General features: G+C 52.4%; 1 protein-coding gene across 1 annotated transcript in view; it reads left to right on the forward strand.

The window, feature by feature from the left end:
- Positions 1 to 10,347: 10,347 nt before the first annotated feature.
- Positions 10,348 to 26,313, forward strand: part of LOC128728928 (paired box protein Pax-1-like) — a 47,610-nt gene continuing 31,644 nt past the window's right edge. The window contains exon 1 of the mRNA XM_053822578.1: positions 10,348 to 10,357. Within this exon, the coding sequence (XP_053678553.1) occupies positions 10,348 to 10,357 (10 nt within the window). The remainder of the gene's footprint in view (positions 10,358 to 26,313) is intronic.

The following is a 26,313-nucleotide window of genomic DNA, read 5'->3' on the forward strand; positions in this document are numbered from 1 at the left end:
TTTTCCGTTTGATCTGCACTGAAAATGGAGCCCTCCTGCTGCTGGGAAAACCATGGGCGGGCGGGGGGCGGGGGGGGGGATGGGGGGTTGGGAAAAACGCACGACAAATCGCCCACGTCGTGGAAAGTTTTCTTTTTTCCCTCCCCCACCACCCACCCACCCGAATTTCCCACCGTCACAGAACGCGACGTGCCATCCTTTCGAAGCTTGATTGGTTGGTTGGAAAATTATGAGGAAAAGCCGATGAGTTCGAGCCTTGCGGAAAATCGTAGTCGCCCACCGAGCTCTCTTCTCCCCCTCCCCCCCTTCAAAAGGCCCCTCGAAGAGTGGCGAGTGCGAGAAGTTCGAATAAAACATCAATTAAACGCTGATTTCATGCTCCACGCGCTCGAACTCATCAGAATCGGCTTAACAGGCCATTTGGTTGAACGCTTGATTTAAGCGTCCAATTATGGCGGGTGGAGTTGATCCGGCACACTTCGAGACTCTGCCGGTCTCGTACATCATTGCCGGGTTCGACTCCGCGACTCCTTTTCGAAGGTAGACTCCCCGACGAGCGATAGAGCGAGAGAGAGCTACGCCACCGGTAAGTGAAGGTCTTTAATTGACAACATCTCGTTACGGCATTATAATTTAAATTACCATTCCCTGCTGGTGAGCATGCCGCTCGGTAAGTGACCCCGACAGGGTTGCTCTCAGCCGACTCCTTGCTGTCTACGGCTTGCTTTGCCCCAACACGGGCAACTGCTAACACAAAAATGCGGTAAGCAATCGAAACGATCTCATCGACATCCGACCATATGTTGGGAGGCTGAATTGAGCAACAACGGCACTGGAGTAAGAGAGAAACAGAAGGAAGTAGGCCCCTGGCAAGCTAGAGTAGCGCAACATACGCTGCTGCCGGGTTGGCGGTGAACCAGAAAAGGGAAAATTAATTACTAACTGATTTGTGCCCTGTCGTCGCACAAGATGTCGAGTTGGAGCGGACGGTGTTCGAGGTTAGAGCAGTCACATGTAGCTTCCGCCCGTTTTACGAGCTGTTTGGGTTCTAAAAGGGGGCGAACCAGACTGTCTGAAAGAGGTCTAGCACCATTCGGGAGGGAGGGGGGGGGGTTGTGCTGACTTTTCCTGTCGATTTTCCCATTTCCCAACCTCTCGTTTCCGGTTGGTTTGCGCAACTCGAACCCGTCGGGAAAAAAAAGCACACCACCTCGTACTGAAGGTACTTCTTGGGTGTTTTGTTTTGCTTCCGCATCCGGTCATCGGTCAAGGTCACTCTTGTCACTTGCCTTTTGAAGGATCGTCGCATATTCACGAGTGTGTGCCCTTTTTGTCAGTTCCATTATTATCTGCCTTCGCTATCTACTAGCCTTGAGCCTTGAGTCTTGAGCGATAGGAAGAAACTGCTGTTAAAGCCACACGCCCCGCAAACCCCGTGACAGATCGGTTGTCAGCGCTAGAGTCCTCCTCCCCCCCCACTCGGCTCATTTGACATTTGACACGGGGGCGCGTTTATGACAGCGGATGGCGAACCGATCGCGACCGATTACGATCGGTGATCGCGTTGTAACCTAAACCAGTTAGCCCTCGCGGTCGTTGTTTCGCTTCGTGCTTCGTTTGTAACGCCCGCTAACGAGCGCGCCCGTTGACAGCAAAAACCCCGAGGATGTAGGGACGCTTGGGCCCTTTTTTCTTTTCTCTTTCTTTTTTTCTTCTTTCTTTTGGCCGCGACTCAGGGAAGCGCAGTGTCGCCTTTCCGCCCGAGTTCGTATTTCGTCCGCGCCCACACGCGCACGTTGTGTAATGAAAAACAAATGAGCAAGCTTGTCCAGCGAGCCAACGGAGGGGGTGGGGGTGGGGGGGGGGTGGTGACCGGAACAAAAGGGCCGCCTGTGCCCTTGCGAAGTGTCAACCCGCGCGATGATGGATGGACCTGCGCCGCGCCGAAGGTCCTTTCCGGGGTACCGACTGTCCTGTCTGGGGCGTAAATTTGTGCCGCTCCGTTTTGGGCTCCTTTTCGGGATGTTCTCTCTCTCTCTCACTCACTCTCGCTGTCTCGCATTGAGATGGTTTTCGCGGCAAAACGCACGCTGGCGGACCACATGTGACGGGTTTTTCCTCGGTTTTCTCACTTCCCGCGCCGAAGCCGCGAGACCTTGCGTGAGGTCGACGGGAGAGTGTACGAGTGTTTGTGTGTGTGTGTGTGAAGGAAAAACGGGAAACCGACATCCGCAGCACCCGGCGGTAGTTTTGCCAAAAAACACGAAAGGCCAGATACCAAAAAAAAAAAAACACCCAAAAGAAAAGGGCACAATTCCCGGGGTCGAGAAAAAAAAACGCAACAAGACACGCGAGAGCAAGCTTAGCCGACGGGTTCGTCCTTGCGGCTGGGATATCCTTGCTTGTGCTTCACGCTTCTTGTTTGGCATGTCTCTCTCTCTCTCTCTCTCTCTCTCTTTCTCTTTCCCAGCTTCTCTTCCGCGTGATGCGCCTTTGTTTCGAAACCTCGCGCCAATGCAATCGACGAATTGGCGGCGTTTCGACGATGCCCAAACGAAACAATGTCCAGGAGGCTTTGGCGGCTTTTCTTTTTTTTTTCGGAGGTTTTCCGTTGTTACCAACCGAGCTAAGCCCTCTAGAAGGCGAAAGGGAAACCTTCGCGCCTTATGATCGTGGTGGTGCGTGATTGCGTTTCCCGAAGGGCTAATAGATGGCAGCGACCCGGATTACGCCACCGGTTGCGGCCAAAACCCGGGACGTCAGGTCGATCTCGTCCTTTTAATAGAAAGAAAAAGACCCGCTAAAACCGATCCCGGGGCTCGAGAATCGGGACACTTTGATGGGGTGCATCCGTCCGGCCTGGGGAGTTGGTGCGAATTTGGTGGAATTCATCCAACCGTGGGGTTTTCTTTTTTTATTTTGCTCGATTTCTATTAAACGTGCCTGCTCTATCGATGTTGATCGGCCTGCTGGAAATGGGAAAAGTCTTTAGGGGCTGAAGAACCTTGCCGAAAAGCGACCGGAGGGATGCAGAATAATGATTGGGGTGTGGTATCTGGGCCTATTGTAACCGTTCGATGCGTGAATCCTTTCCTACTGTGCTCGAGCACCCAAGCAAGCATCCAGAGAAGATCTTCTGGCATTCAGATTCTTGCAACAGAATTGTCTCTTGGGTTGAGCGTAACTTCGCGCAGGATACGTTGTACTGTATGTAACAGAAAGTAACGAAAATGCATAAGAGGAGGGCAAAATAATGACGACTTATTATCTAGCATTTGAAGTTTAAGAAAATTGGTGAAGAAGCACATATATAGCAGCTGATTGTTGGAATTCATCCACAAACATGTTGGAATTGCTGGATCACAATTGAACCTTACAATCAAGTGAACTTATGTACATTTAGAATAACCAAAAAACTTGCTAAATAGTTCAAAACAACTTGTGCCCATGGATCTCTTCGTTCTGTGTGGATTATTGAACATCAGAGAAAAATTAGAATAGGATAACTAGAATTGATGATGAAAGCAGCAAAATTTGTCTTGAGGTCATACTGGAGAAATCTTTTGGATCTTTCTGGGGGTTGTGCTCCTGTATCTCTCAAAGGTATTCTCCTTTTAAGGGCTTCTTAAAATCCTTCTCAAATGTGCTTCTTTTCGCCTCAGACCATACGTCAACGGACTTTTCCAAGGTTCCATCACTCCAACACCTTTCGTGGATCGCTAGTAACACCTGATTGGAAACATCGCCCGCAAGGACATGCCTGATCCTTTCTGCCTCCATACAGGTGCCTCTCTCCCTCTCTCACCCCTCCCCCCCTTAAGACCCACCCTAATTAATGGTCGCCGCCACCGTTCAAGCACCACTCGAGGCCGTCCCTTTTTTCTTTCCCGGCCCCAACACGGGCGCGCACGTTGGCATATATTTGCCAACCCATTCAGCTCACGGCTCCAACACCGGCCCATGGTGTGTGTGTGTGTGTTAGCTCAGTGTGGCCGCGATCTGCAGCCACTTAGCGCGTTGGGCCGCGATCTGCGCAGCCACTCGAAAGCTCGGCACCGCCCAGGTGTCGGAGGCAGGCGACTCCGGCGCCCGGAACTGGCCACTCGATCTCTTCCGCCCTTGGCCACCCTTTTGCACCCTTTTCCGGCCCTATCCAGCTCGGCTGCAACCGAGTGTTGACACTGCATGCATTTTAAATGCGATCGCTTCGGCTCCGGCTGTAGGCGAGCCAACGCAGGAAGGAAGTCCACCGGTTGGAGAGGGCACGCGAGGGCAGGGTGGGCAAGGGGGTGTTAAAAGGGGGTAGACAAAAAATAAACCGGCGCAACGACAACACTTGACTGCCCTTTATGCCTGGCTCCTGATGTTTTTAATCAAACAATCGCCAGGGCCGATGTTGGGAGCCATGATGAGTTGTGGGAGAGCTCGAGGAAGGGAAGGCGGGAGGAGTGGGGGGGGAAATGGGGAGAGAGAGGAGTAAGAGTCGAGATGGGCGCCGGCTTCTCTGAGGCCACCATCCTAAAAGTAGCTCTTAAAGCAGCTCTGACTGTTATAAGGGTTTAGGTAAAGGTTTATAAAGGCTTCTTCGGTTCAAAGGATTTCTTTAAGTATGGAAAACTTTGCCGCCTTTGCGTGAAAAGTATCGGAAAATAATCTGTGATGCAATGAAATGCTTTTTTTCTTATGGCAGAGAAAAAATTACCTCAATGTTGAGAAAACCCCTTCGGAAATCTAAATAAAAAATACTTGCTGATTGTTCAAACAAACAAATTGTTCAAAGATAGACTTTATTTTTTATCTCATTTACAGATGAAAAAAAGACAAGAGACATCAAAAGTAAGTGGCATCATTTTCTACATGTTATGCTGAGCTTAAAAATGTAATTTTATTCCAATTCCTAATTTTATTATTTATTACGCAAAAAGGAAGAAATTGTTCTCACATTATGGTACATAATTGATTTCATGCGACGTTTAATTATTTCAAAATATTATGTCTGGATTAACTGGAGTCTTACAGTTAAAAGGGTATGTATAATTTAGGCTACTTTACACGGGCTACTACAATTACTAATGGTTCAAATAAATAATTTACAATCAAAAAATCCGATCTAAGTCAAATAAATCCATTTGTATGAGTCAAATCCTTTGTTTGAAATTTTAGCTGTAACACTTTTTACTCATATTTTTAAGTCCTATCATAAGTCCTATCAACCAAAAATAAAATGTACCTAGTACATTGTACATTGTACACACGACAATGAACAGTTGTTTAATGCTAACAACGACTATTTGAAGACTTCAAAACCAACGCAAACGCAAGCATTCGTGACATTTGCCATAATTTTGTAAGCAAAGCAGTGGGTATTTATTCATTTTTAAAACCATCCACAATCCATTTGCTGCTTATCGCACGAAGCGTGTCGTGGCTGCTTTTAATCTGTGTGTTTCCTCGCTGTAAAACACGGATCGCGCCCTTTTTCTGTGCCGGCCACAGTTTTCCAACCACTTTCCATTCTCGATCAATCCACCGCACAGTTGTGCAATATTGTCTAACCAAAAACCCTTTCTGTGGCAGGAAGTGAAGCAAAACCCTCACCTCCGTTTGGGCCGGGGAGTTGGGTGGAAAGCGTGCGGACACACACACACACGTGGGTAGCCGAGAAAATCGAATCGAAAATTATTCACCGCGCGTGAAAATGCCCCTCAAATGCATTGCCGTCACGTGGCGAGTCACGGCGTGTCACGCTTCGCTTGCACTAATCCACCGTCAGCGAACTTCTCCAGGGTCCTCCACCCGGCTTCCGCTACCCTCCCCGTGGATCCTCGAATCCTTGCGGGTGGGTTTGATAAATGAGAGCGAAAGAGAAGGCGAATTTAGGCTGGGGAAAAATGGTATGGAAAATGGGCCCACCACTCGCTTCGATAGGTCGCGATTGCTTCCAGAGGCGCCTATTGGTGTGTATTCTTTGCCTTTACAATTCACCCTCCACCCTCCCCTCTCACCCCTAGGCGGTGGAGGGTGCTCCAATAATTAGCGAATAAATAAAATAAATAAAAAAAAGGGGGGCGCTGCAATGGCGGCGTTTTGTGAGTTGCATTCGATTAGCATGACAGCATGAAAACGATGTCGAAAACAAGAGCTGGACTTACCCCAACCCCTTGCTCCCTCTTTCATCCCTATCGCATCCCCTTCCTCCCGTAACAAATGTCAAACGTTGCGACGTTCGCGAAATGGTTTCATCAGCAGTAATTGCCTTTAAAAACCGCCGCCATCGGAAGGACGTTTGAGTCATGTTACAGGAGGGAAGGGGGAAGGGGTGGGGGGAGTATGTGTAAGCAAGATAAGGGGGGAGTGGAATAAGGGAGGTAGAGATGTGAGTTTTCGCGCAGCTCGCTAAAAAGCCACCGGATCGTGCTTTTTCGACGTGTTGAAGGAAGAATTCACAAACACACGAAAACATTGCACCAAACAATCGCTTTTGGGGCTTTTTTTCTCCGCCCCCCCCCCTCCCCTCCTCCTTCTTCGCTTATCCCCCTGGTTAGGGGTGGATTTGGTGGGAGGGTGACGGGGTGGCGAAGGACACCAATCGAAAGGGATGAAAGGGAACGCAAACGTCCGAACCGGTGCCGGGTGCGATTGGAAAATTGAGTGTGTAATTTCGGGCCCTGACCTTTCCCCTCTTTGCTCCTTCCCATTCGCCCCCCACCTCTCCCTCTCCCACCCCTTATCGGAAAAGCAACCCACCTTCCCCACCAGACCCGAGATCCGGTTCGTTGCGCTTCCGACCGAGGACGGTTTGGCGGCCGGACACACAATGGCTAAACGAGCCGCATCGGGGGAAAAGAAAAAATCCCCCCTCCCCTCCCTCCCACCTCCTCATGGAAAAGCCCACACCACGGGACGGCAGCATGGCGGAAAATCCCGCGAATTAGTGTCTCTCGCAAGCACCGACCGCAGCGGCGCGAGCATACCGGCAAACATTATCGCTCCTGTCAGCGGCACGCACCGTGACGGATGTGTCCGTTTGCGCGTGTGTGCGTTCGCGTGTTACTGTGTGCGAGTCCTTTTCCCCGGGTGTACGTGTCGGTTGCGTATTTTTTGTTGTTGCCGCTGCTCCGTTCCTTTTCCGGATCGCGGCGTTATCCTTGCGGCTCGGGCATGAAGGTCGCCATTGCTGCAAAGGGCATGCTCGAAACCGAAACGCGGCCCTTTTTTGGTGGTGCGGTTTTACGTGTCACGGGGGATGTGGAAAGGGCTAGGAGAGGGAAACTCATTGGAAAATGCAAAACGTATTAGAGCGCGGCGAGAGAAGAAAAGCCAAACAAAGGGCTGAAGGGAGAAAGCCAAAAGGGAACGGGAATACAAGCGCGACAGTTCGGAATGTAGGGCCTGCTGCACCGGCAGTTGAGCTGCTGTGAAGGGGTATGGGGGTGGGGGGGGGAGGGAAGGAACAGTGGAAGGGCCTGCCGGAACCGGAACCGGAACGCACAACGAACCGTACGCGCGCGAGAGAAGCGAAAAAGGGCACACACAGTAAGGAGCAAAAAAAAAATTGGTCAATAAAACGGGGTTTCGGGTTCGGAAATTGTGTGTGAAAAAATCGGCACCCCGCGGCCGTCCTTTTGCCGCTTGCGGCCATCCGCTCCTGCAGGATATGCGGCTGGGTTGTGCAAGCGAGAGGCGCTCCATCGGAGGCGCTAAGGGACGGGTTGTCTCGCTCGCACAACCACTCGCGTTGCTCCGCCCTCACTGAGTGCGTGCGATTCAATTGCGGCTGCAAGGAACATTTCGAGCTGAAATCCTCCGGGAACAGTTTGACGGCGTGTTACGGTTGGTTGGACACGCCCCTTTTATGATCGTAATGGCGAGAAGGAGGCTGCAGATTGTTGCGAGAGATAGCGAGAGTTTTGTGCTAGGGATGGGCCTGCGTTGGTCGGATCGAAGCAATCGTTATTTGGATCGGCTGTGTCGGTAGTATTTGCGAGGGATTATGGCGACAAAGATAGTGAAATCGCAGAGCCAAACTCATGAACTGGCACTCTCTCAGGTTCTGGTAACTGAGTAAATGCATCCAATACGTTACTATACCGCAGAGATAATGAAAATATAAGCCCGATTATGCAGAATATGCCATGCAGGTAATGCAGGCTTAACACAGAAACTAGATAGAAGAGAACCTTAATACTAATGACTTCGCTAATCTAAGGGACCGAATCCACTAAGGAAGTCTACAGAGGGACAAGTGTTGTAGGTTGATGTCCCAATTACTCTGTGAAGAAAGTTATGTAGTAAATAATTGATCTGAGGCAATACAACACGTTTCAGTTTCCAAATGTTGGACTCTGACTGAACTGTACAGTTCGTATAAGCACTACTATATATGATTTTCGTCTTTAAAACACATTCCAATTGAATTTCACATATATATCTGATCTAAAGGAATTGATGGCATTGATAGAATTGATGATAAACTTGTAAATTTCATTACATTTTAGGTGAGATTGGAAAATTTCAGCAGGAGTTTTCAAAACAAAACGAAAAATAATCATCGGAGAGCCTCCTAATGGTTGATGTATGTAGTCCAAACATATTAGCATCGGTAAAAGGCCATTCGAAGTCCAAAATCAGTCCCATCTCGAAGTTTTGTTGCCCAGCATCCACTCATCACCATCCCCAGCGATCTGTCGGAGTACTTTCGCTCCCACCGCTCGGTGCAAACAGCTCCGATCGCAAACATGCCCACCACTAGCATCAGCCAACCGTTCGCTTAGGAGGAGGGAATCGCTCAATGCCATTGGTCATGAGTACGAGCGAGCCAGGATACGCGCATCCTGACGCCAGAACGAGACAACCCATACCAACGCAATCGTCGCACGACCGGGGACACTGGGACCAGCGCCGTGGAAGTGGTCAATTTATGCGCACTTTCTCGAGTCGTCCGGACGTGTTTTTCGCTCGCGCTCGGTACCCGCAGAGTGGCCGAAGGGTTTTTCGTTTTTGTTTTTCTCCCGCGCGTCTGCCGCACAACGAAAAAAAAAGGAAAGGGCCACCTTCCGTCGAACCCTTTTTTGGTCGTCCCCCACAGGAGACCACTCGCTCGAGCCGAGGGCAATTTCGTGGTGTTTAGTGTGCGCTTTAGTCGTTCGTGCGCCGGTTGTGGGTGTTATCGAGTGTGTGTGTGCGTGCGTGCGTGTGGATAGACGTCACCAGAGGGTCCTTTCGGGAGATTCAAAGCCCCCAAAGGTCGCAAACCGAAGCGCTCGCTTCCTTCGAAGACTCGCAATCCTTCGCAGGACATCGCAGGATCACAAAACCGTCAGTCAACTGCAACGCGCATCAACCCTTATCGCACTGGTGGAATGCCGAACAGCTCGGCGATGGCTTAAGGTGGTGGGAAGAAGCGAAAAGCACTGTTGGGAAGAAGCAGCCAAAAAAAAAAGGAAAAATCGCGAGCACACAGGGTGAACCTGCCGCTCCAGGGAAGGGTGGTTCAGTTGGGGTTTTGTCAGCCAGGACCCTTCGAGCCAGGCCACCGTTCTAAGTGCCTTACGTGCGACGCAGGGTTTGTGGGGGTTCACAAAAAAAAACCCGGAAGTGAGTGGCCCACCGGGAAAAATAAAAGCAAAACAAACAAAAAAAAACCTTGCAGCAGCGCCAACCAACCCGCCTACCTCGCCGACAGTACAAATCAAACAACAGCAACAAACAGGGCGCCCTTTTTTTCGCCACCGACGGGGCGGCCAAACCACCCGATGAATGTGGGACCGGCAAGGTCGGGCAGTGCAGCAGGCCGGGAGCCTTCCCTTCGACACCCACCCACCGGGACCGGGCTGCTAGCTTCCGTTTTGCCTCTCACCTGGCCCCAAGGGCCGCCATCTTGCTCCTTTTTGGGGTCACCAACGGGACGCAGAGTGTCAGTGTGTCGCGTGTGAGAGAGAGAGAGAGAGCACGAGTGTGTGTGTGTGTGGGGGTGTACCCGAGCCTCGGAGGTGTTGGGGCTTAGTGGGGGCGACGAGGTGTCCAGGCGCTAGTAGGAGCAGCAGGACGCAACGAGGGCTGAAGAACCGAGCCAGGAGGCGAAGAAGTGTGCGTGTGTGTGTGTTTGCGTATCGTTTTTTGGCGCGTGTGTTTGGAGCCAACGATACAGCGATATCCTGGGCGAGCGATACAGAGAACGACAAGCAAGTGAGCAAGAAAGAGAGAGAAAGAGAGTGAGGAAAAGAGAGTATAAGCGTCCGGGTGGAGGTCCTCGTCGACTCCCGCTTCAATCAAGCCCGGACCAAGGCTACTGGAGCTCAGTAACATCTATCAAACAAGCCCGAGCCTGCTATCAATCCTGCAAGAATGGAACCAGGTAAGTCTGCGAGTCCTCAGTACTCTTGGCGAGTGTCGACAGGTCGAGAGATCCTTCTCAGAATTCTTTTGGTCTCGGAAAGCTATTTGGGAGGGATTCCAGGACGACCTCATCCGTGATGTACAGATATTGATGGCCATCTACTGCTCCAAAACGTGCTCTACGTTAGACAGTAGCAATCAAAGTCAGTTAGGGCTTTGTAACTTCTGAGATAAAACTTCTTCTGACCCTCACAAAGTCTATCATATCTGACAATATGACGCGGAGGACTCTCGAAATTCCGACTCACCATTGACGCGCAACAGCTCCAAATACTCCTAGACCGCCTCGAGAAGGCAACACTTTGCGCTAATTCATCCCTCAAATAAAAACCCTCGAAAGAAAAAAAACGCACCAAGAAGTATCGATCGCGTGCCATTCCGCAGAGCGCTTTTCATTTTGTGCCGATTTTCCCGCTACAAAGTGCCCTGTTTTGGCATTTTACATTGCCCGGGCCCCGGGAAAATCGATAAAACCCATTTCCAACGGACCATTTACGCGTGCCGAGGGTGGAGGTGGTCAGCTTCCGCCGAATGCGGGGCAGCAGTGCGAAGTGGGAGGGGGGGGGGGGGAAAGTTAGCTGCAAAAAAAAACATGGGCTTGGGAAAAAGGAAAAGTCTTCAGGGGGCGAAAGTGGAATAAATTTAAAATGAAGAAAAGGGAGCAACGAGAGAAAAAAAAACGAAAAAAGAAAACACACCGCCAACAAGGAAACGAACCGAAAAGCGGAAAAATCGTTTTCCCGCGACCGATGCAAGGACGAAGCCGGAAGCGATCCGCTCGCTCAAGCGTACCGTAATGCGGAAAAGGGAGCACACGTTTTTAAGGGGGGGCAAAGGAAAAATGGAGGAAAATTCCAGGATTCTGCGCACTCCGATGGGAGGCGGGTGGGTGTTGCGTGTGTCAAAAGGGCTTTTTTTTTGGCTCGCCATCCGCGCACTAAAACGCGTTTTCGTCCTTTAAGATGATGGATGACGGATTGGAGAATGGACGGAATGGAAGGATCCTGGAATGATCCTGTGTGGTGACGGTGGCGATGGAAATCGGAAGCGCTTGAACCTGACTGAGCACACACAGAGCACACACATACACACACCGTCTCAAGAGGTCCGGCGAATGTGTGTTTAGGGCCCTAACGAAGCGGCTCCGAAAGCATAACCAAACAAAATCGAAAGCCTAAGCGAAAAAAAGCCGCCCAACACCGGGAGCCTTTGACCCCCTTTGACGGCGAGAGGGTGGGAAGGCAGGGCGTGAAGGGAAGGGAAGGCAGGGGGGTGAAAAATTTGTTAATTTGTTAACCGCCCGGTAGCCCTCCGGTGGAGGGAAAGACACCAAGAAGACAAAGGAAAAGCGCGCCGGCTGCAGAAGGGCCCCGTAAGGGAGCAAAATAATAATAACAACAATAATAGCCGCAACATCGAGGGCCCGCCTAGGAGGTCCTTGATTTTGCCGTTCTGTTTGCGCCCACCCGAATCCCCGGTGGCAGCCTGCCGCTCTGCTCGATTAGCTGTTAATCGCTTCCGAGTTCCGAACCGCGGTTGCTACCGAAAAGAAGAGCTGAGAGGCTCCTGTCAGAAGAAGATGCGAGCAAACAGACGCGAGCGATCGTGAAACCGAGAAGAAGCCGGCGATCGTGTGACGTTTCGTTGTGAGTTGGGGTCCGGTTTATGTTGTGGCGAGAATGCGATTGAGTGAGTAAGAGAGAGAGAGAGAGAAGGATGAGGTCCACGCGCACTATGGGGATGGGTGGCAGGCGTCGGCGGGAAAATGGTGAAAATAAAGGGAAATGCAGCACCCACACACACACACGCTGTTGTACGATACACAACGATCAATGGCGGAAATCGATTAAAACCTGCGGGCGACTAAAAACTGCAGATGATAGGTTTGACATTTCGAGTGTCATTATCTGTTTTTTGTTATCAACCGAGCCATCTAATTCCCGATCCAATTAACCATCAATTGTCGAGTTGGAGACATTGAAAAAGATTGCTGGGTACAACACCATTCTCAACAATCAGAACCATATGGTAAGCAATTGAATGAGTGTATTTTCATTACTCAGAAATCTATAACTCACTTAAAAACAAGCTGCTTCGGTCATCTTGAACGTCAAACGGAAGCTTTCGTTCTTACGACTTTACGGGCTATTTTACTGAATGCTCACTGAGTTCATCTTCCACACACACAGAACACCTGCAAACGTCTCAACATCGTAACACACGGCTCCTAAAGCACAAGAAGCTGAAGTTCCGAGTTCACCTTCGCTCCAAATTCGAGGTACAAAATTTACCCCAAAAATTGCCCCATAGTGCCGGGCATCCTCAAAGGCCGGTTTCGTACGTGCCGCTACTGTCCCGAACCGACCATTGGGCGTCGGGTATAGGGTTACATTTGTTTTGATTCTTCTCTACCCGCGATGGTCGTACACGGTGTGGGATGCTGTGGAGTCTGGCGAGCAGAGGGACGACCTCCTGTCACCTGTCAGAATCGATTTAGCCAGCCGTTTTGGGGAGGAGGCATATTTTGGGTCTTAGACTTGCCCAAAAAGGGGGTCCTCTTTCAGCCTGTTAGAGATATTGATGTCGCGAAGTACACTCAGGTAGACACGAATAACCGACCGAACCTGACAGAGGAGCCTAAAGTCGAGTTCTCGGCTACCACTTCGCTCGAGACACCACCGGGAAGACCGTCAGGGGAGGTGTTTGGGTTCACGTTCTGCTGACCGCAGTAGTTCGGAAGCCGATTCGCGTGTGCATGCCAATTACACGCTCCAGTGGACGTACTGATGAAGTCCATTGCGGTTCGATTAGTGACGCGTCTTGCGTCTTGCGTCTCTTGGAAAATGCTCTCGAACCCGCACCAGGGAAGCCGTCAGCTTTGACACCAACCCCAGCCCCGGGGGCGAAGGATGAGCTGCTCACACACCGACACCGAGAAGTACCTCAAATTAAGGACCTTCCGCGGCTCGACCGGAGCGTGTCCACTTGACCAGGCTGTCGGGGTTTCGCCTAAGGCTATTATCGATTATCGGCAATTACCCCATTCATGTCGCATCTGTACCTGACCGCACGGAGCAGGTCGCACGCGATTGGATAAGCACATTTCCCTAGGTCTAGTAGAGCTCTGGAAGCGCGTCTTGCACTCGACAGAACCAGAGCCGCTCGAGTGGCCCCCACAAGGCCAAATGGTAATAGTTTTAAAAGCGCACCCTTGAGCCGCATTTGCACCGTGATCCCGTTTTTGTGTGTGCGCCCGCCCGCACCTTCCGCTCGCATGCTCGCACCTTCAAGGTCCTGCCGAGCTGAGGTCCTGCGAGCGAAGGTCCATCCTTATCGTTAATCCATCCTTTCGATATCTGATCGCCACCATTCTGCTGTCGACCATTTTTGCGTGGAAGAGTTAGTGAGCCGCTTTGAGTTGTGTCTGTGTGTGTGTGTGTGTGTGTGTGTGTGTGTGCGTTCCCCGTACCCTACCTCTTGCCTCTTTCGGAGGTCTTCCTTCGGGTTCAATCCTATTGCTGGTCCACCAAAAAGGAAAAAAAAAGAAAACCCCGAAGCCCGAGGATTTCTTCCATTGATCCTTCCTTTATGTGCGCCCTCCGGTATCCTTCTGTTGTTGCCGAGCGCGCGCGAGTGTGTGTGTGTGTGCGGCCGGATTAGAAAGCGATCCGCAGGCGGCGGCACTCGAGAGCAAATGAGTAAAGCCGGGTCTTTGGGCCCCGCCGGAAAGCGATACGGCCCTCGGGTCCTTTAAGGTGAAAAGCTCGGGCACAATTTTCAAGCCCAATGATCCGCACATCATAATCAAACAACACGCCATCATAATCATCATCCTCTTGAGCCTCTGGACCCTACGCACGAGTGTTGCGGCGGTGATCCTGCGCGCCGCTGATCCTTTCGCTCGTCTCTTTGAGGTTTTCCTTTCACCCCGGCGCAAGGATGCATTGTGGCTGGATCCTTGTGGCTTTAAATTCCACCGATCACCCCCCCTGAGAGGGATTTATTAGTGTTATATGTGCGTGCGTGTGTGTGTGCATGCTCTTCTTCTACTTCTTCTTCTTCCTTCGTTCTTCCCTGCCCTTTGTTGGCCCCGCCGCCACAGCCCAGAGGGCTGGGAGTTATTATTTTGCGCACGCCAATCACCGGCCAGCCACAAAAAAGGATTCGCCAAGGATGTTCCACTTGAGCCGCTGCTTCGCGACCCTTTTTTTTTCCTCTTTTCTCCGGCGAAGGGTGTTGCATCGCCCGGCCGCAGGGCAGCTGGCACCGGTTCCCATCGCGCTTCCAGCTGGCGTGATATCGCATCCTTGCTGTGAATCCTGCCGTTGGCGGGATTGGGAAAAAATAACATTTCTTTTTATTTGCGGTCACATTTGGCAATATCCTTTTTTATCTTGCGCGAGGTGTTGCGCGTAATCTGGCTTTCCCAGAGTGCCGCTGGAGGCCCGTCGGCCTATGTGAGGTGGTGACTTACCGGGATGAGCACATCCTGCGTCCTGGTGAAATCGTATCCTTGGGTGGAAAATCGTTCACTCGTCCGGACAAATGCTAATGTTCCCGCAAGGATGTAAACTTCCACGCTACTCCTTGGGAGATGAGTCGATGATGCTTGGCGGCAACGCTAGAGCACGCGCTTTCCCTCCAAATGTATCCTTGTCGGAAAATTCCATCAATTTTCCACCGCGCAAACGACGGCCAGCAGGAACGCTAAGATAAAAAGCAACACACGCAACAAAAAAAGGAAGAACACCCGAAAGATGGCGAGTGAAATTCCCCCGGCGGAAAGCACTTAAGACAACCGACCAATCGCTACGCCCCCGGACCCGTTTTCCCTTTTCCTCCCGCAACCCCCCGTCAGATGGAGGGGGTTTTTTTTTTCCCCGGGAACGCAGCATTCTCCCGGTTTCGGTTTCGGTTCACCGCAATCCAATTCCACAAATTTCGCTACTCGCAGCGGAAGGATGAAAGGGCCACCCCTTCTTTCTTCCTTTCCCACCCCCCCCCCCCTCTGCAACCCGCGCACCCCTCGCACCATGCAGGAGGTATTCATTTCGATTGCCATCAAAGGAAAAACAAATCGATATCCATTTCCCGGTCAGCGCGGAAGGGTGGTGGAGGGCGATGGGAAGTGCGAGGGGAGGAAGGTTTCCGCTTCTGTCGGCGATGCTTATCAGCTCGTTTCCGCGCTACTCGCCCGCTCTTCCCCACCATTCAGCAGGAAAACGCGCAGGTCCTCTGCGACGCTGCGAGGGAAAATTAAAATCAAACCCCTCTCGTAGGCCCCCCCCCGCAAAAGTGCGGAAGTAGGGATCCGAGAGTGACAGATTCTTCTCCCTTTTTTGCTCCTTTTCCCCTCTCTCTCTCTCTCTCTCTCTCTCTCTCTCGCTCTCGCTGTCTTTTTCACGCTCCTTCAAACGGTCCACAGATGGTCCGGATCGTTATCGGCGGCAAGCGATCGCCTGCCCGATAACGCCTGAGTGGAAAACTGAGCACCGCAACCCTCCCCGCCATCCTTTTCCACCGCCTCTCCTTACCCCCTTGCACCCACCCCACCCACACGGCAGCAAGTGCGCGCGCCAGCCGCACAATAAAGCGCATTATCGTTCCAAGGGGCGAGTGGAAATAATTACTTTAATGTCACCGTCAGAGGAACAACCAACCCCTCGCTCCGATCACCCTCCCACCCCTCCGTTTATCCCTTCAGACCCTCCCACTCTCACGGGGCCACTTCGCCAGCCGATACCGATCGCGAACCGCGATGATGTTTTGACGTTTTTCGGCTTCCACTTCCCGGGGAGTGGTTTTTCCTCCCGAATAGCTTGCTTCCTTTTTGTTTTGCGCTTTCCCATCCCATTGCGTTGATCCGCGCACACGTAATCCCGGCCAGATCCTGGCGATAGCAGCCACACAGGCCCACCAATTTGCCAAGCCGGGGGGGGTTGAGCGATATCGCGCTGGTTCGATCTCGCGGCGTTTTCCACCAAATGGCACCAACCATCGAGGGGTTGTGTGGCACTGCGGTGGGTGGTGAAATCTCCGAATGCGATTAGTTCTTTCCTTTTCCCCGTTTGCGATGCGAGCGCCCGATAGCGCAAAGGGTACGGGAAAGAAATGGAACCGAAGTCTGCATTTAAATGCATTATTGTGCCACAATTGTCATTACCGTTGCGCTGTTTTTCTTTCCCCGTGTGGGAGGGTAGCGACGTCCGGTAGGACGAGGAGGTAAAGGGGGGGGGGAGAGGGGGCAAAAGAAAACCAACAAAACAAAACGAACACCGACGTTAGAGTGGTTCACTTGTTGCCTGCGATGATTCCGCCGAAACCTTCAACTGCAGCCCATTTTCCGGCTCGCAGATTTCCCAGCACCCAGGCGGTGTACAGCAAAAAAAAAAGCCTATCCACCTCGGGTGGGCCTGAGAGGAGAAAAAAAAGAGAAGGATCACGCCAGGGCGGTTCAAGGAGGCAAACGAATTAAATTTCATGCTTGCGAAACCTCAACGCATCGAATGAGCGCCATTTTTTTCTTCTCGGTTGCTGCCAATGTTGGCTCCCGCCAGAACACATGGGTTCTTTTTTTCTCGCTCTCTTCGGTTTGCTTCATGCGGTAGTTCCACGCCCTGCTTAAGGGTGCGTTAACGCCGCCACCAGGCGCATCTTCTGCCCCGTGGGTCGGCAGATTAAGACATGTAGGGCAGCAAAACCACACGAATGCGAACACAATGCAACAAACCGCCCTTCGAGAAGCCCACAATCGAAGGGATAAGGGATTCCATTTACACGGTACACCTTCTTTCGCTCTCTTCCCTTTTTTGCCTCCACATTCGTGTCGGTGAGATGTTTCAAAAAAAAAAGCGAAAGAAAGAAAGAAAAAAAAAACGGTTCAAAAGCAACAATGAAAGAAAAAAAAACCCGCCGAGAATGAAATCCTCCCCGAACAGGACGATTCGTCCTGCGATCACGATCCCGGTGTCGGTTCTGTTTAACTTTCACTATCGCCGTTCGGTTTGGCTTTCCTCGGGGCCACGTCAACACGTCGCCCCATTTCCCACACCCGCCCGTCCCGTTGTCCTTAACCGGTGTCCTGCGAACCGGATCGGCGGACCCTTTGGTGGATTTGGGTGCGCGCGGTTTTTCTCTGCGAGACCCCGGATTACGCATGCCGGGCAAATTGTGCAAGCCTTGGGCCTGCCTGATTTTCCCCCGCTCCCGTTGCGTCCTTATCGTCCCCGATCACCCCTCCGGGCAAACTTGGCAACTCCGGCAGGATGGTTGGCGTTGCGTGCGTGCGTAAGCGAACCTTCGTTGGCCCTCCAGGGGGTGACTTTACGTTGATGGAGGGTTGGGGAGATGTGCTGAAATTCGATCGTCCCCCTGTTTCGCTCGTTGTTCCTCTTCTCCCGCTTACCCCTAACCCCACCCGGTAAGGGGTGCATTCCGGCAGCGGGGTTTAATTTTGGATTCACTTTTTTTTTTCCCCATTTTCATTTGCCTTCTTGCCGTTCTTGTATTAATTTCTGCACGCATCGGGGGCATGCGTGAAATGTTGAGCCTCTCTGCTTCAATCCGAGAAATCCGAAGATCAGAACCAAAGCGAACAACGCGAGATGGAGGCATGAAGGGATGTGAACATTCAGCAATGTAACGCATCTCTTTGCCACCGCGTTTGGAGAAAGGATGATAGCTACACCGCGTGTGGCTGTGTGAATTGATGTGGTTTGCTACCGCACTTGTGGCCACAGGTAGGTCTGGGCAGGTTTTGGGGGGGTTAAAAACTTTCTTTCTAACTTCTACCCCAAAGGGCTGGTTGGCGAGAGTCAGCATCCGGCTGACAGCGCAACCATATCGGATGTCAGAAGTCGTCGTTGTCGCGGGACCCCATTTGTTTGTCATTCAATATTCCGATCAATCAGCCCAGGGTGGGTCAAAGTGTGGTGCGAGGAGGAGGGGGGGGGGGAGAGAACGTGCTTCTAGCCGGTGTTTTTTGGGCCCTCTAAAGCGATAATAGGGATGGGGGCGTTTTTTTTCCCCCCACATTCGCTGCTGGCATTTCGATGCCCTTTCCGATCACGCCTTGTCTGAGTCTGCAGGTGTTTGAGGACGTCGGAAGGGTGAAGAACCGAGGGTAGGAAAGGGAGAAAGACCCTCGAGAGAGAGAGAGAGAGAGAGAGAAACTCCCCAATCAGCTACCGGTGTTACAGGGGCGAACGTTAGTCGTTATTCGAGCTCCAGACCGGGCTGGCAGGTGGCAGGTCAGCGCCGGCTCCTTCACCTACAGCTCACGTTCGGACAGGTTCGAGGTCGCGCACTCCCAAGCGTATCCTGCTCCTTCATCGCCTTTGTAACGGTGCAGCTCCCGGCGCAGGATAATCGATATCCTTGCCGGACCTTCGGCACCCGGCGACCTACCTGCCGGAGGATGTCCTCTGCTTGGGTTTGTCCTTCTTTTTCTTCTTCTTCTTTTTCTTCTTCTTCGTTTCTCCCCCATCCTATTCCTCACGGTTCGGGGCCCTTTCGGGAAGGAAACCATCAACTCTTCTCGCTCTTGCTCACGACCGGCGAACATCGGCCGCGACAATGGAAGGCCCAAAAGTCGACCAGACCGGGCGGCTCTTTGACCCGAGAGACACATGGCACGCCGCTTCCCGAACGAGATTGACACTGACAGCACGTTTTTGTTGTTGTTGTTCTCCTTCTCCGCTTCTTCTTGCTGCCTTGTCCTCTTAATGTTCCGCTTTTTTTTTTTTGGCGCAAACCCCCGACTCCCGGGCGACCCACGAGGCGATCTAGGCGAAAGGCTATCGAATTACTAGACGAAGGCAGCGTCCCGGCGGCAAGATTGTGATCTCCGATGCAACCGGATGGGCTCAGGGCTGCGTCTCAATTATTCATGCGTCAAGTCCCGGGTCGCGAGACCCTACGATACCGACCGGCTTCCGTCACTGGCTGCGTCACACGCTGCTTCTATAATTGCTGACCGGTTGTAAAAAGAAACATTTCGTTACCGATACACGGCTCCTGTTTCAGCGAATGCGTTTACCAGTGTCTGGCGCACGTTTAGCCTTCGGCACGTTTAGCACATTGACTTACCGGCTTCGAAAGGCTCCCGTGCTCCAGTGCGCTGGTCGTTTGTTTGTGCGTCCAGATTTTACGGCCCGTGCCCTAATACGGTGCCGCGGGGGGTTTTTTTTCCCCCTTTTTATTTTCACCCCATTCGCACCGTCTTGAGTGTCGCTAATGGTGGCTCTTTGTTTTCTCGCTTCTTTGCGGGCTCCATTTACGGTACCGTACGCGTTTGTTTGCGCTTCGCCTTGCGCCTCGACATTTCCGGGATCGCTTGACATTTCAGCCCGACGTTTGCTCCACTATCGCTTATCGCACGCGCAGTGTGGGAGGTTTGTTTAGACTGCCGGTTTCAGGTGCGTGACGTGTCGCTTTCGGCGCATCCGCACTAAGACGTGGCGTTTTATTTTGCATCCGATGCGAAATGGGGAAAAGAAAAACCCACCAACCTTCCGTGTCCCTTGCGCCGCTGACGTCGACTTGCGGGACAAAAGAGCGACAGAGTGGTGCGATTGTGAGGGTTCGCGTGCCCTGGCCCTTGTCCTGGCCCTTGTAGCAGCCCTTGCGCGTTACTCACCGCGGAAGGGAAATGATATGCGATTATTTATATTTGGATGACATTTAGGTAATGAATTGTGCCGAAAACATAATAACATTCACACACGCACGCACGCGTGAAGGGCGCTGGGCCGTTGCGCCCCGGATGACCCGCTGTCCCTTTCTGATGGCGGCAATCTCTCTCTCTTTCTCTCTCGCTTTGTCGTTTTCCAGCGAGATGGAAACTCGCCCGACGACAGCGCGAAGCTGACGAAGATGAATAATGGTTTGTGCGCTTCCTTTTTTTTTCTCCTCCCCTCGCGTTTTTCCTTCCTCCACCTCCTCCCTCCCTCACCTAAAAAAGGGGGTGGGTGCAAGGGTAACAAGTTGTAACTTCATCATGCTCGTCATCATCGTCGTCGCCACCGCGCGCACCCTTGGCCATCGGCCGAATCACGTCCGAAAAAAGGGGCCCCCGGTGGCTGACAGGCGCTTGCCGGGTCCGTAATTTATTATCCACTTTCCCGGGAGCCACCCGCTCTCCCCCATTCGCTCCCGTGTGGCCCTCACTCCCTCCGTGCGTTGTTGTGGAATTGTAAAAAGCAAGAAGAAGAAGGAGGAAAACAAAAAGTACACACGCGGGCGCTGGGAGGGAAAAGTTGAAAACGCGCAACTGCACCACGGGTCCCCGGGAAAATAGATCACTGCCGGCCGGGCTAGAACAAAACGGGACCCTTCCCCCGGGGCGCAGGACGTGGAAGATGACGACGATGCTGCTGCTGCTGATGATGATGATGATGATGTCCCAGTGGGAAACATATGTTAACAGCGATTTTGTCGGGATGTAATTTCTCGGCCCTCTGAGCTTCACCCGTCTCTAGGGAGGGCGTCAAGTGGGATAGCCAGCCCGGTGGGTCAGGAGGACGTAGAGAGAGAGGGAGGGAGGGAGGGAGTGGCATAATTTACGTTCGCTTTACAATGCGAAAAAGGAGGTGGAAAGGACAGCTAAATCACGCGAACGGACAAAGTCAAGTTCTCGAGGGCTTATTGCGAGACCTTGCTGCGGAACGTGGCCTCGCTTTTGCGCGAATTTCGAGGTGATTAATGGCGTCGAGGGGTTTCCGGGATTTACACGGTGGGTGGTAACGTGCCCGCGTGAGGGCGGGAAAGCCAGCGGAAAGCGATGGAAGCGCTCGGGCGGTGGTCGAGCCGGAAGTGGACGCGAGGTCCTAATTGAAATTTACATTTCACATTCACGTGCCAGCGAAAGTGTGCCCAGCATCATCGCCCTGTCCCGTTTTGGGGTGGAGTAGGATGAGGTGGGGGGGATTTACAACCGATGGAAGAAGGGCAGGGTGTGATCGTCAACCCACCTACCCTTTGTCTCGACACCCTCGCATGTGGCACGTTGCGTGAACATGATTGATTGAGACGAAACCGACCACACACTCACTCACACAAGCGTTTTCATTCACGGCCAAAGGTGTGGAGAAGGAGAAAAGGAGCAGAGGGGGGAAGAGGACAACCCTTTTGTCACCTGTGGGAGCACTCGGGTGGCGCGAGCATAAATTACGATCTCCTCCCGGTGGCTTTGTCTTTATACCGCTGGGTGGCTCATCTCAACGCCGAAGGAGAAAGACACCTTGGCGGTGCGCCGGGAAGGTAGGGTGGAGGGTACGGGGTGAGCGCTAATTAAAAACGGTCCGGGTGGCGGAGGGTGAGCAACGAAAATATTTCACCTGAGAGCTCTAATTTGCTGCCGGGTTTCGGGATTGTTTCGATGCTGAGGAATGTGACAGAAAAGGAGGGAGAGGGGGGGGGGGAGGGGTGAGGGAGAGAGAGAGAGGCAGGAGATGGCGCGTGCTTCCGGTTCCGACTTCTCACCGTGGGCTTTCACCACTCCAACGATCGTTCCAATAACACGTGTGGGCACTTTTTGAAAATGACAGCTGAGCTGTCGTCCAAAAAAAAAAGGAAAACAGCCTACAGAAGCCTGCCTTTTTCTGCTCGTAAAACAGCAGACGTTCTTCGGAAAGGAAGAAGATGCTCCTTCTCAGACGGATGATATCAATTCAGATTAGGAACGATTAAACGAAAGAGGGTTAAGTAAACAAACACGCCGTTTTGTGACAATTCGCTGGAGTTTGTTTACCTTTTGCAGATTGAGCTGTTTGAATGACAATTGAGTAGTAAATCGGTTCTGAACGACTACTTTTGACGTTTGCAATACTCGAATGTTCACAACATTGGCGATAAAGTGTCACATTAACGAAAAACCCCTGTAAAAACTCGCCACTTTCGATTCCTTTCCCACTGCATGGGCTTCCTTGCGCCAATAAATAAAGGACAGATAAGCACAACTGCATGGCAATTGAACGTGACACTTTCCGAGAAGTATCCCGGGAAGGGCTTCGCTACCCTCGCACCCCACCCGCCACCCCGTTCCCGTCGAAAGCGATACACCGGCCTCCGGGCAGGGATGAAATGGGTCTGGCCAAATTGATTATCCCTTGTCTCGATTGATTTCGGGCCCGGAGAGAGCAAATCCAATTTGCGCACAAACATGCCCCGCAGCCCGCACGCCCTTGGGTGTGCTTTCCCTTACTCTCCCGCCTCCCTCCCCCCCCCCAGCTCACCCTTCAGAAACGTGCCTGGGTCCTTGCGCCATTGCGGGGTTTGCGTTTGATTGTTTCACGTCATTAGGATTGCGCGATTCCCGGCGCCCATTGTTCCGGGAAACCCGCCGCGACTATGGCCGCCGGCGGGGATTCCTGCGGCCAGGCCTTTGTGTTCATCTGTTTCCGGCCCATGCCCCACACCTGCCGTGCGCATTGCCTCCCCACACGTTCCAGGACGACAGGGTGAATCGTAACAGATGGGCCAATTGTTGCATTGTTGCACTACGTGGATCCCGAAAATCGCATTTTCACAGGGATATCTCATTTTGTCCCCTCTCTCTCTCTCTCTCTCTCTCATCCCCCCCCACCCACCTATAAGTGCCCCCTCTCGCCGTGAAAAGCCAGCATGGAAAAAAAGATTATGCGATTAGCCGATAAATCACATTAAAATAATTTGATTATGGGAAGGACAATGGGGCGTTTTGTGGTTTTCGGCAGCATTTTTTCTTTCGGCAGCACTCGCCTTTGCGCGGTACCACGGAACTTAGACCTCGCGGTGACCGAAAGGGCCTGAGCTGGGCCGTGGTTATGCTTCGCTTGACTCGTCACAAATCCGCGCTAATATCGCGCCGTTCGCGCCGGCTAATGGTTCGTTTGCTTGCCGGTGGAGACGTTGGGGCGCTTCAAAAATTTGGCCCTTCCGGTTTCGGGTGCCACCGTAAGTAGGGCGCGAAGGGCAAAAGGGCGAGAAGGGCAAAGATTTACGACGCGAGGGCAGGTGTTAGAAGACAATGGTGTCGACGTAACCGCGGCAAGGGCCAGGGCTGGGTCGAGGGCGCTTTACGACCCGATTAGCCGGCGATGGAGGGGGGGGGGGGGTGCTAGATCAGGAGGTTGGCTCAGCTCATCTGCCGGGGGGTGGGGGGGAAGAGGAGTAGGAGTGGGGGGAAACCCTGTGTGACGTCAAGCCGCCACTGATTAGAGCGGTTTCACATTTCCCGGCGGCACAAATCGCGATCGTCCAGCTGGTGGTTGGTTTAAGGGGATGTGGGGGAGTGGGGAGGGGGGGTCGTGGTGAAGGAGCAGAATCCTACCCAAATCCTCCCAGAAGGGGGAGAAGAAAAATGAAACAAAAAAAACTCACAAAAAAAGAGGCATAAAATAAAAGCGACCAATTTTCGGTGCTTTTCCTCCGGAAAACCGCTAACGAAGGCGCATGGCAGGGTGGCAGCGGAGCGGTGGGGTGTACGGGCTGGGAGGTGGCGGCCGGTCTGGGTCTGGCTTGATTCAATTAGCGTGCTTAGGATAATTTGGACATCCGACCAGTCAACCGAACTCCGAATCCACCTTACTTAGCGACTTTCGACGGCGGGGAATGGCCCGGGAACGGCACAGCAAAGGGGGTAAGGCGGGGGGGGGGGGGTCACAGGGGAAGGGCCGCGAAAGAGCCAGCGGTTGGTTGAAAATAACGCCAAAAGGGCTGTGTGCGTGCGTGTGAGAGAGAGAGAGAGAGAGAGAGAGCACGCAAGATGCGGCATTACATCACGTTAATTATGGTGTATTTACATTTCATAAGCGCACACTGCCTGTACAAATAGGGCCCTTTTCGGGAAGGGCTACCGAAGGGAATCAACAAGCGCATGTGGCACGCAACCCCTACCTCCTTCCTCGCTGCATTTCACCCCCCCCCGATCATAGTTGGACCCGCACCAGGTAAGGCGTGGAAGGATTCGCGAGGAACGCCTTGGATGAAGATTTTCCGAGGCGCGTTTTTCGCTTTTCATCGCGCGAGTCCTTGCGTGCGTTTGTTCGCGAAGTACGAAACGGGAAACGGAAGGGACCGGAAGGTGCGCTTACCTTGCACTCGGTTGAGTGAAAGAGAGAGAGAGAGAGAGAGAGAGAGCAGGCGGAAAAGAAGTACGAAAAAATCTGCTAACAGTCGGCAAATATTGACCCGAGAGACTAGGTCCAGGCCAATCATCGGCTCATGGTTTCCCCGAGCGTTTGTCCCTTCGACCATCGAAAAACGGACGTAGGGCGCTGAACATGATCCAAATAACATGATCCCAGCGCAAACGTTGCAGGGACAACAAACTCAAGGATCGCTGGGCCAAACGAGAGTGAGCGAGACGAAGCGGAAAAGCTGGGGCAAGCAGAAGAGAAGAAAAAAAAACACACACACACACGCACCCTTCGGAAACCACGCCGGGGGAAAATACCCCCTTCCGGCAAAAACCCCTGACGTTCGCGATCCTGCGTGACATCTCGTACGGTGCGATGTCGTCCTGGCGCCAGGGAAACGGGCTCCGTAAAGAGGGCGAACGGTTTTGCCGAGCGGCGGCATGTTTGTTTTCATCTTCTTAATTAACTTGTAGCTAAATATTGTGCTGCGCCTGGTCTATTGATTTTTCCCCCACTGTCACCCGTTGCCGGCCTGCCCCTGGGGTTGGGAACGGTTCGGATTTTCGTCCCGTGGTTCGAGCGCACGCGAAGGGACGCTCGAAATGACATTAATTGTCGTCGTTTGCTAGCTTTTGCTTGGGGGAGAGGGGTGCACAGAGGGGTCGGAAGAAGAAGCGGGGGGGGGGGAGGGGGGGGGGTTGGATATAAAACACCACACACTCACCCAAGAAGCTCTGTGAAAAAAAAATTTTTTAAAACCATTTTCCGTGTGCCATACTACTGACGATAATCTCAGAATGAGGACCTTTCAAGACATCCAGAAGTTCTGAGGTTCACAGAGTACCTTTGAGGGTCAAACTAACGCATCTCAGAATCAGATCCTCCTAGACGTAGCTGAGTTCTGAGCTTCATATAGCGCCCTGAGTTGTGTCACATCTCAGACATCATCCTGGAAATGGATAACTAACATCAATCCTTGTTGGGATTGAATATAGTAAGCCCAACCAGCAACTAGCCCGGTTTCATCTCCAGCCCTGTCATGCATCACTGAGCAGCTCGTGAACTGCCACCCTGATTGGTCTCATTATTACGCCGCACTACTGATACTGCGGAATCGAGCGTCCCGAAGTCCCACAAAAAAAAAGGAATCAAAAACAATGCTACAAGGGAGCGACCCCACATGACATGACAGGGTGCTCACAATCACGCAAAAGAAAAGCAAAAAAAAAAAAGGTCCAAAAAGTCGTGCAAGAAGCCGCGAACCCCGAGATTGTAGCAGCAAATTTTACGCCCGATTGGACCAGCCACAGGGCCACATGTACGTCTGCTCGGTTTGGTGACGGGAACCGATGATGATTCAATTAGGGCCACCACCCGACCAGCAGAAGTAGCCGCATCAGCACCCAAAACCCAAACCAACACCGGACCTAACGTCGCCCGGGACGTTGGTCGGGGATCAGTGCGGACTCTGGATGTGACACGATTAAAACCATTTGTCCTCCGCACTTCGTCCGTTCCGCGCGTTCCGTGCGTTCCGTGCGTTCCGTGCGTTCCCCCAGACGACCATGGGAGGGTGATGTGCATGACGTCAGGTTCTTTGGTGCCCTTCACGGAGCGGGAGTCGTAAATTTTTATTGACTGTACCGTGGGGGTAATCCGTGCCGGGGAAATGGTTCCTGCCCAACAAGTAGCGTCGGGCTCCTCTACCGTGCCCCCTTTTCCGCCGTTCGGCTTCCTGCAGCTTCCGACGAAGGCGAGCTGTACTCGAACATAAAATCGAACGATTTATGGTGTTTCT

The sequence above is a fragment of the Anopheles nili genome, chromosome X (genome assembly GCF_943737925.1).
Source record: "Anopheles nili chromosome X, idAnoNiliSN_F5_01, whole genome shotgun sequence".
NCBI classification, from domain to species: Eukaryota; Metazoa; Arthropoda; class Insecta; order Diptera; family Culicidae; genus Anopheles; species Anopheles nili.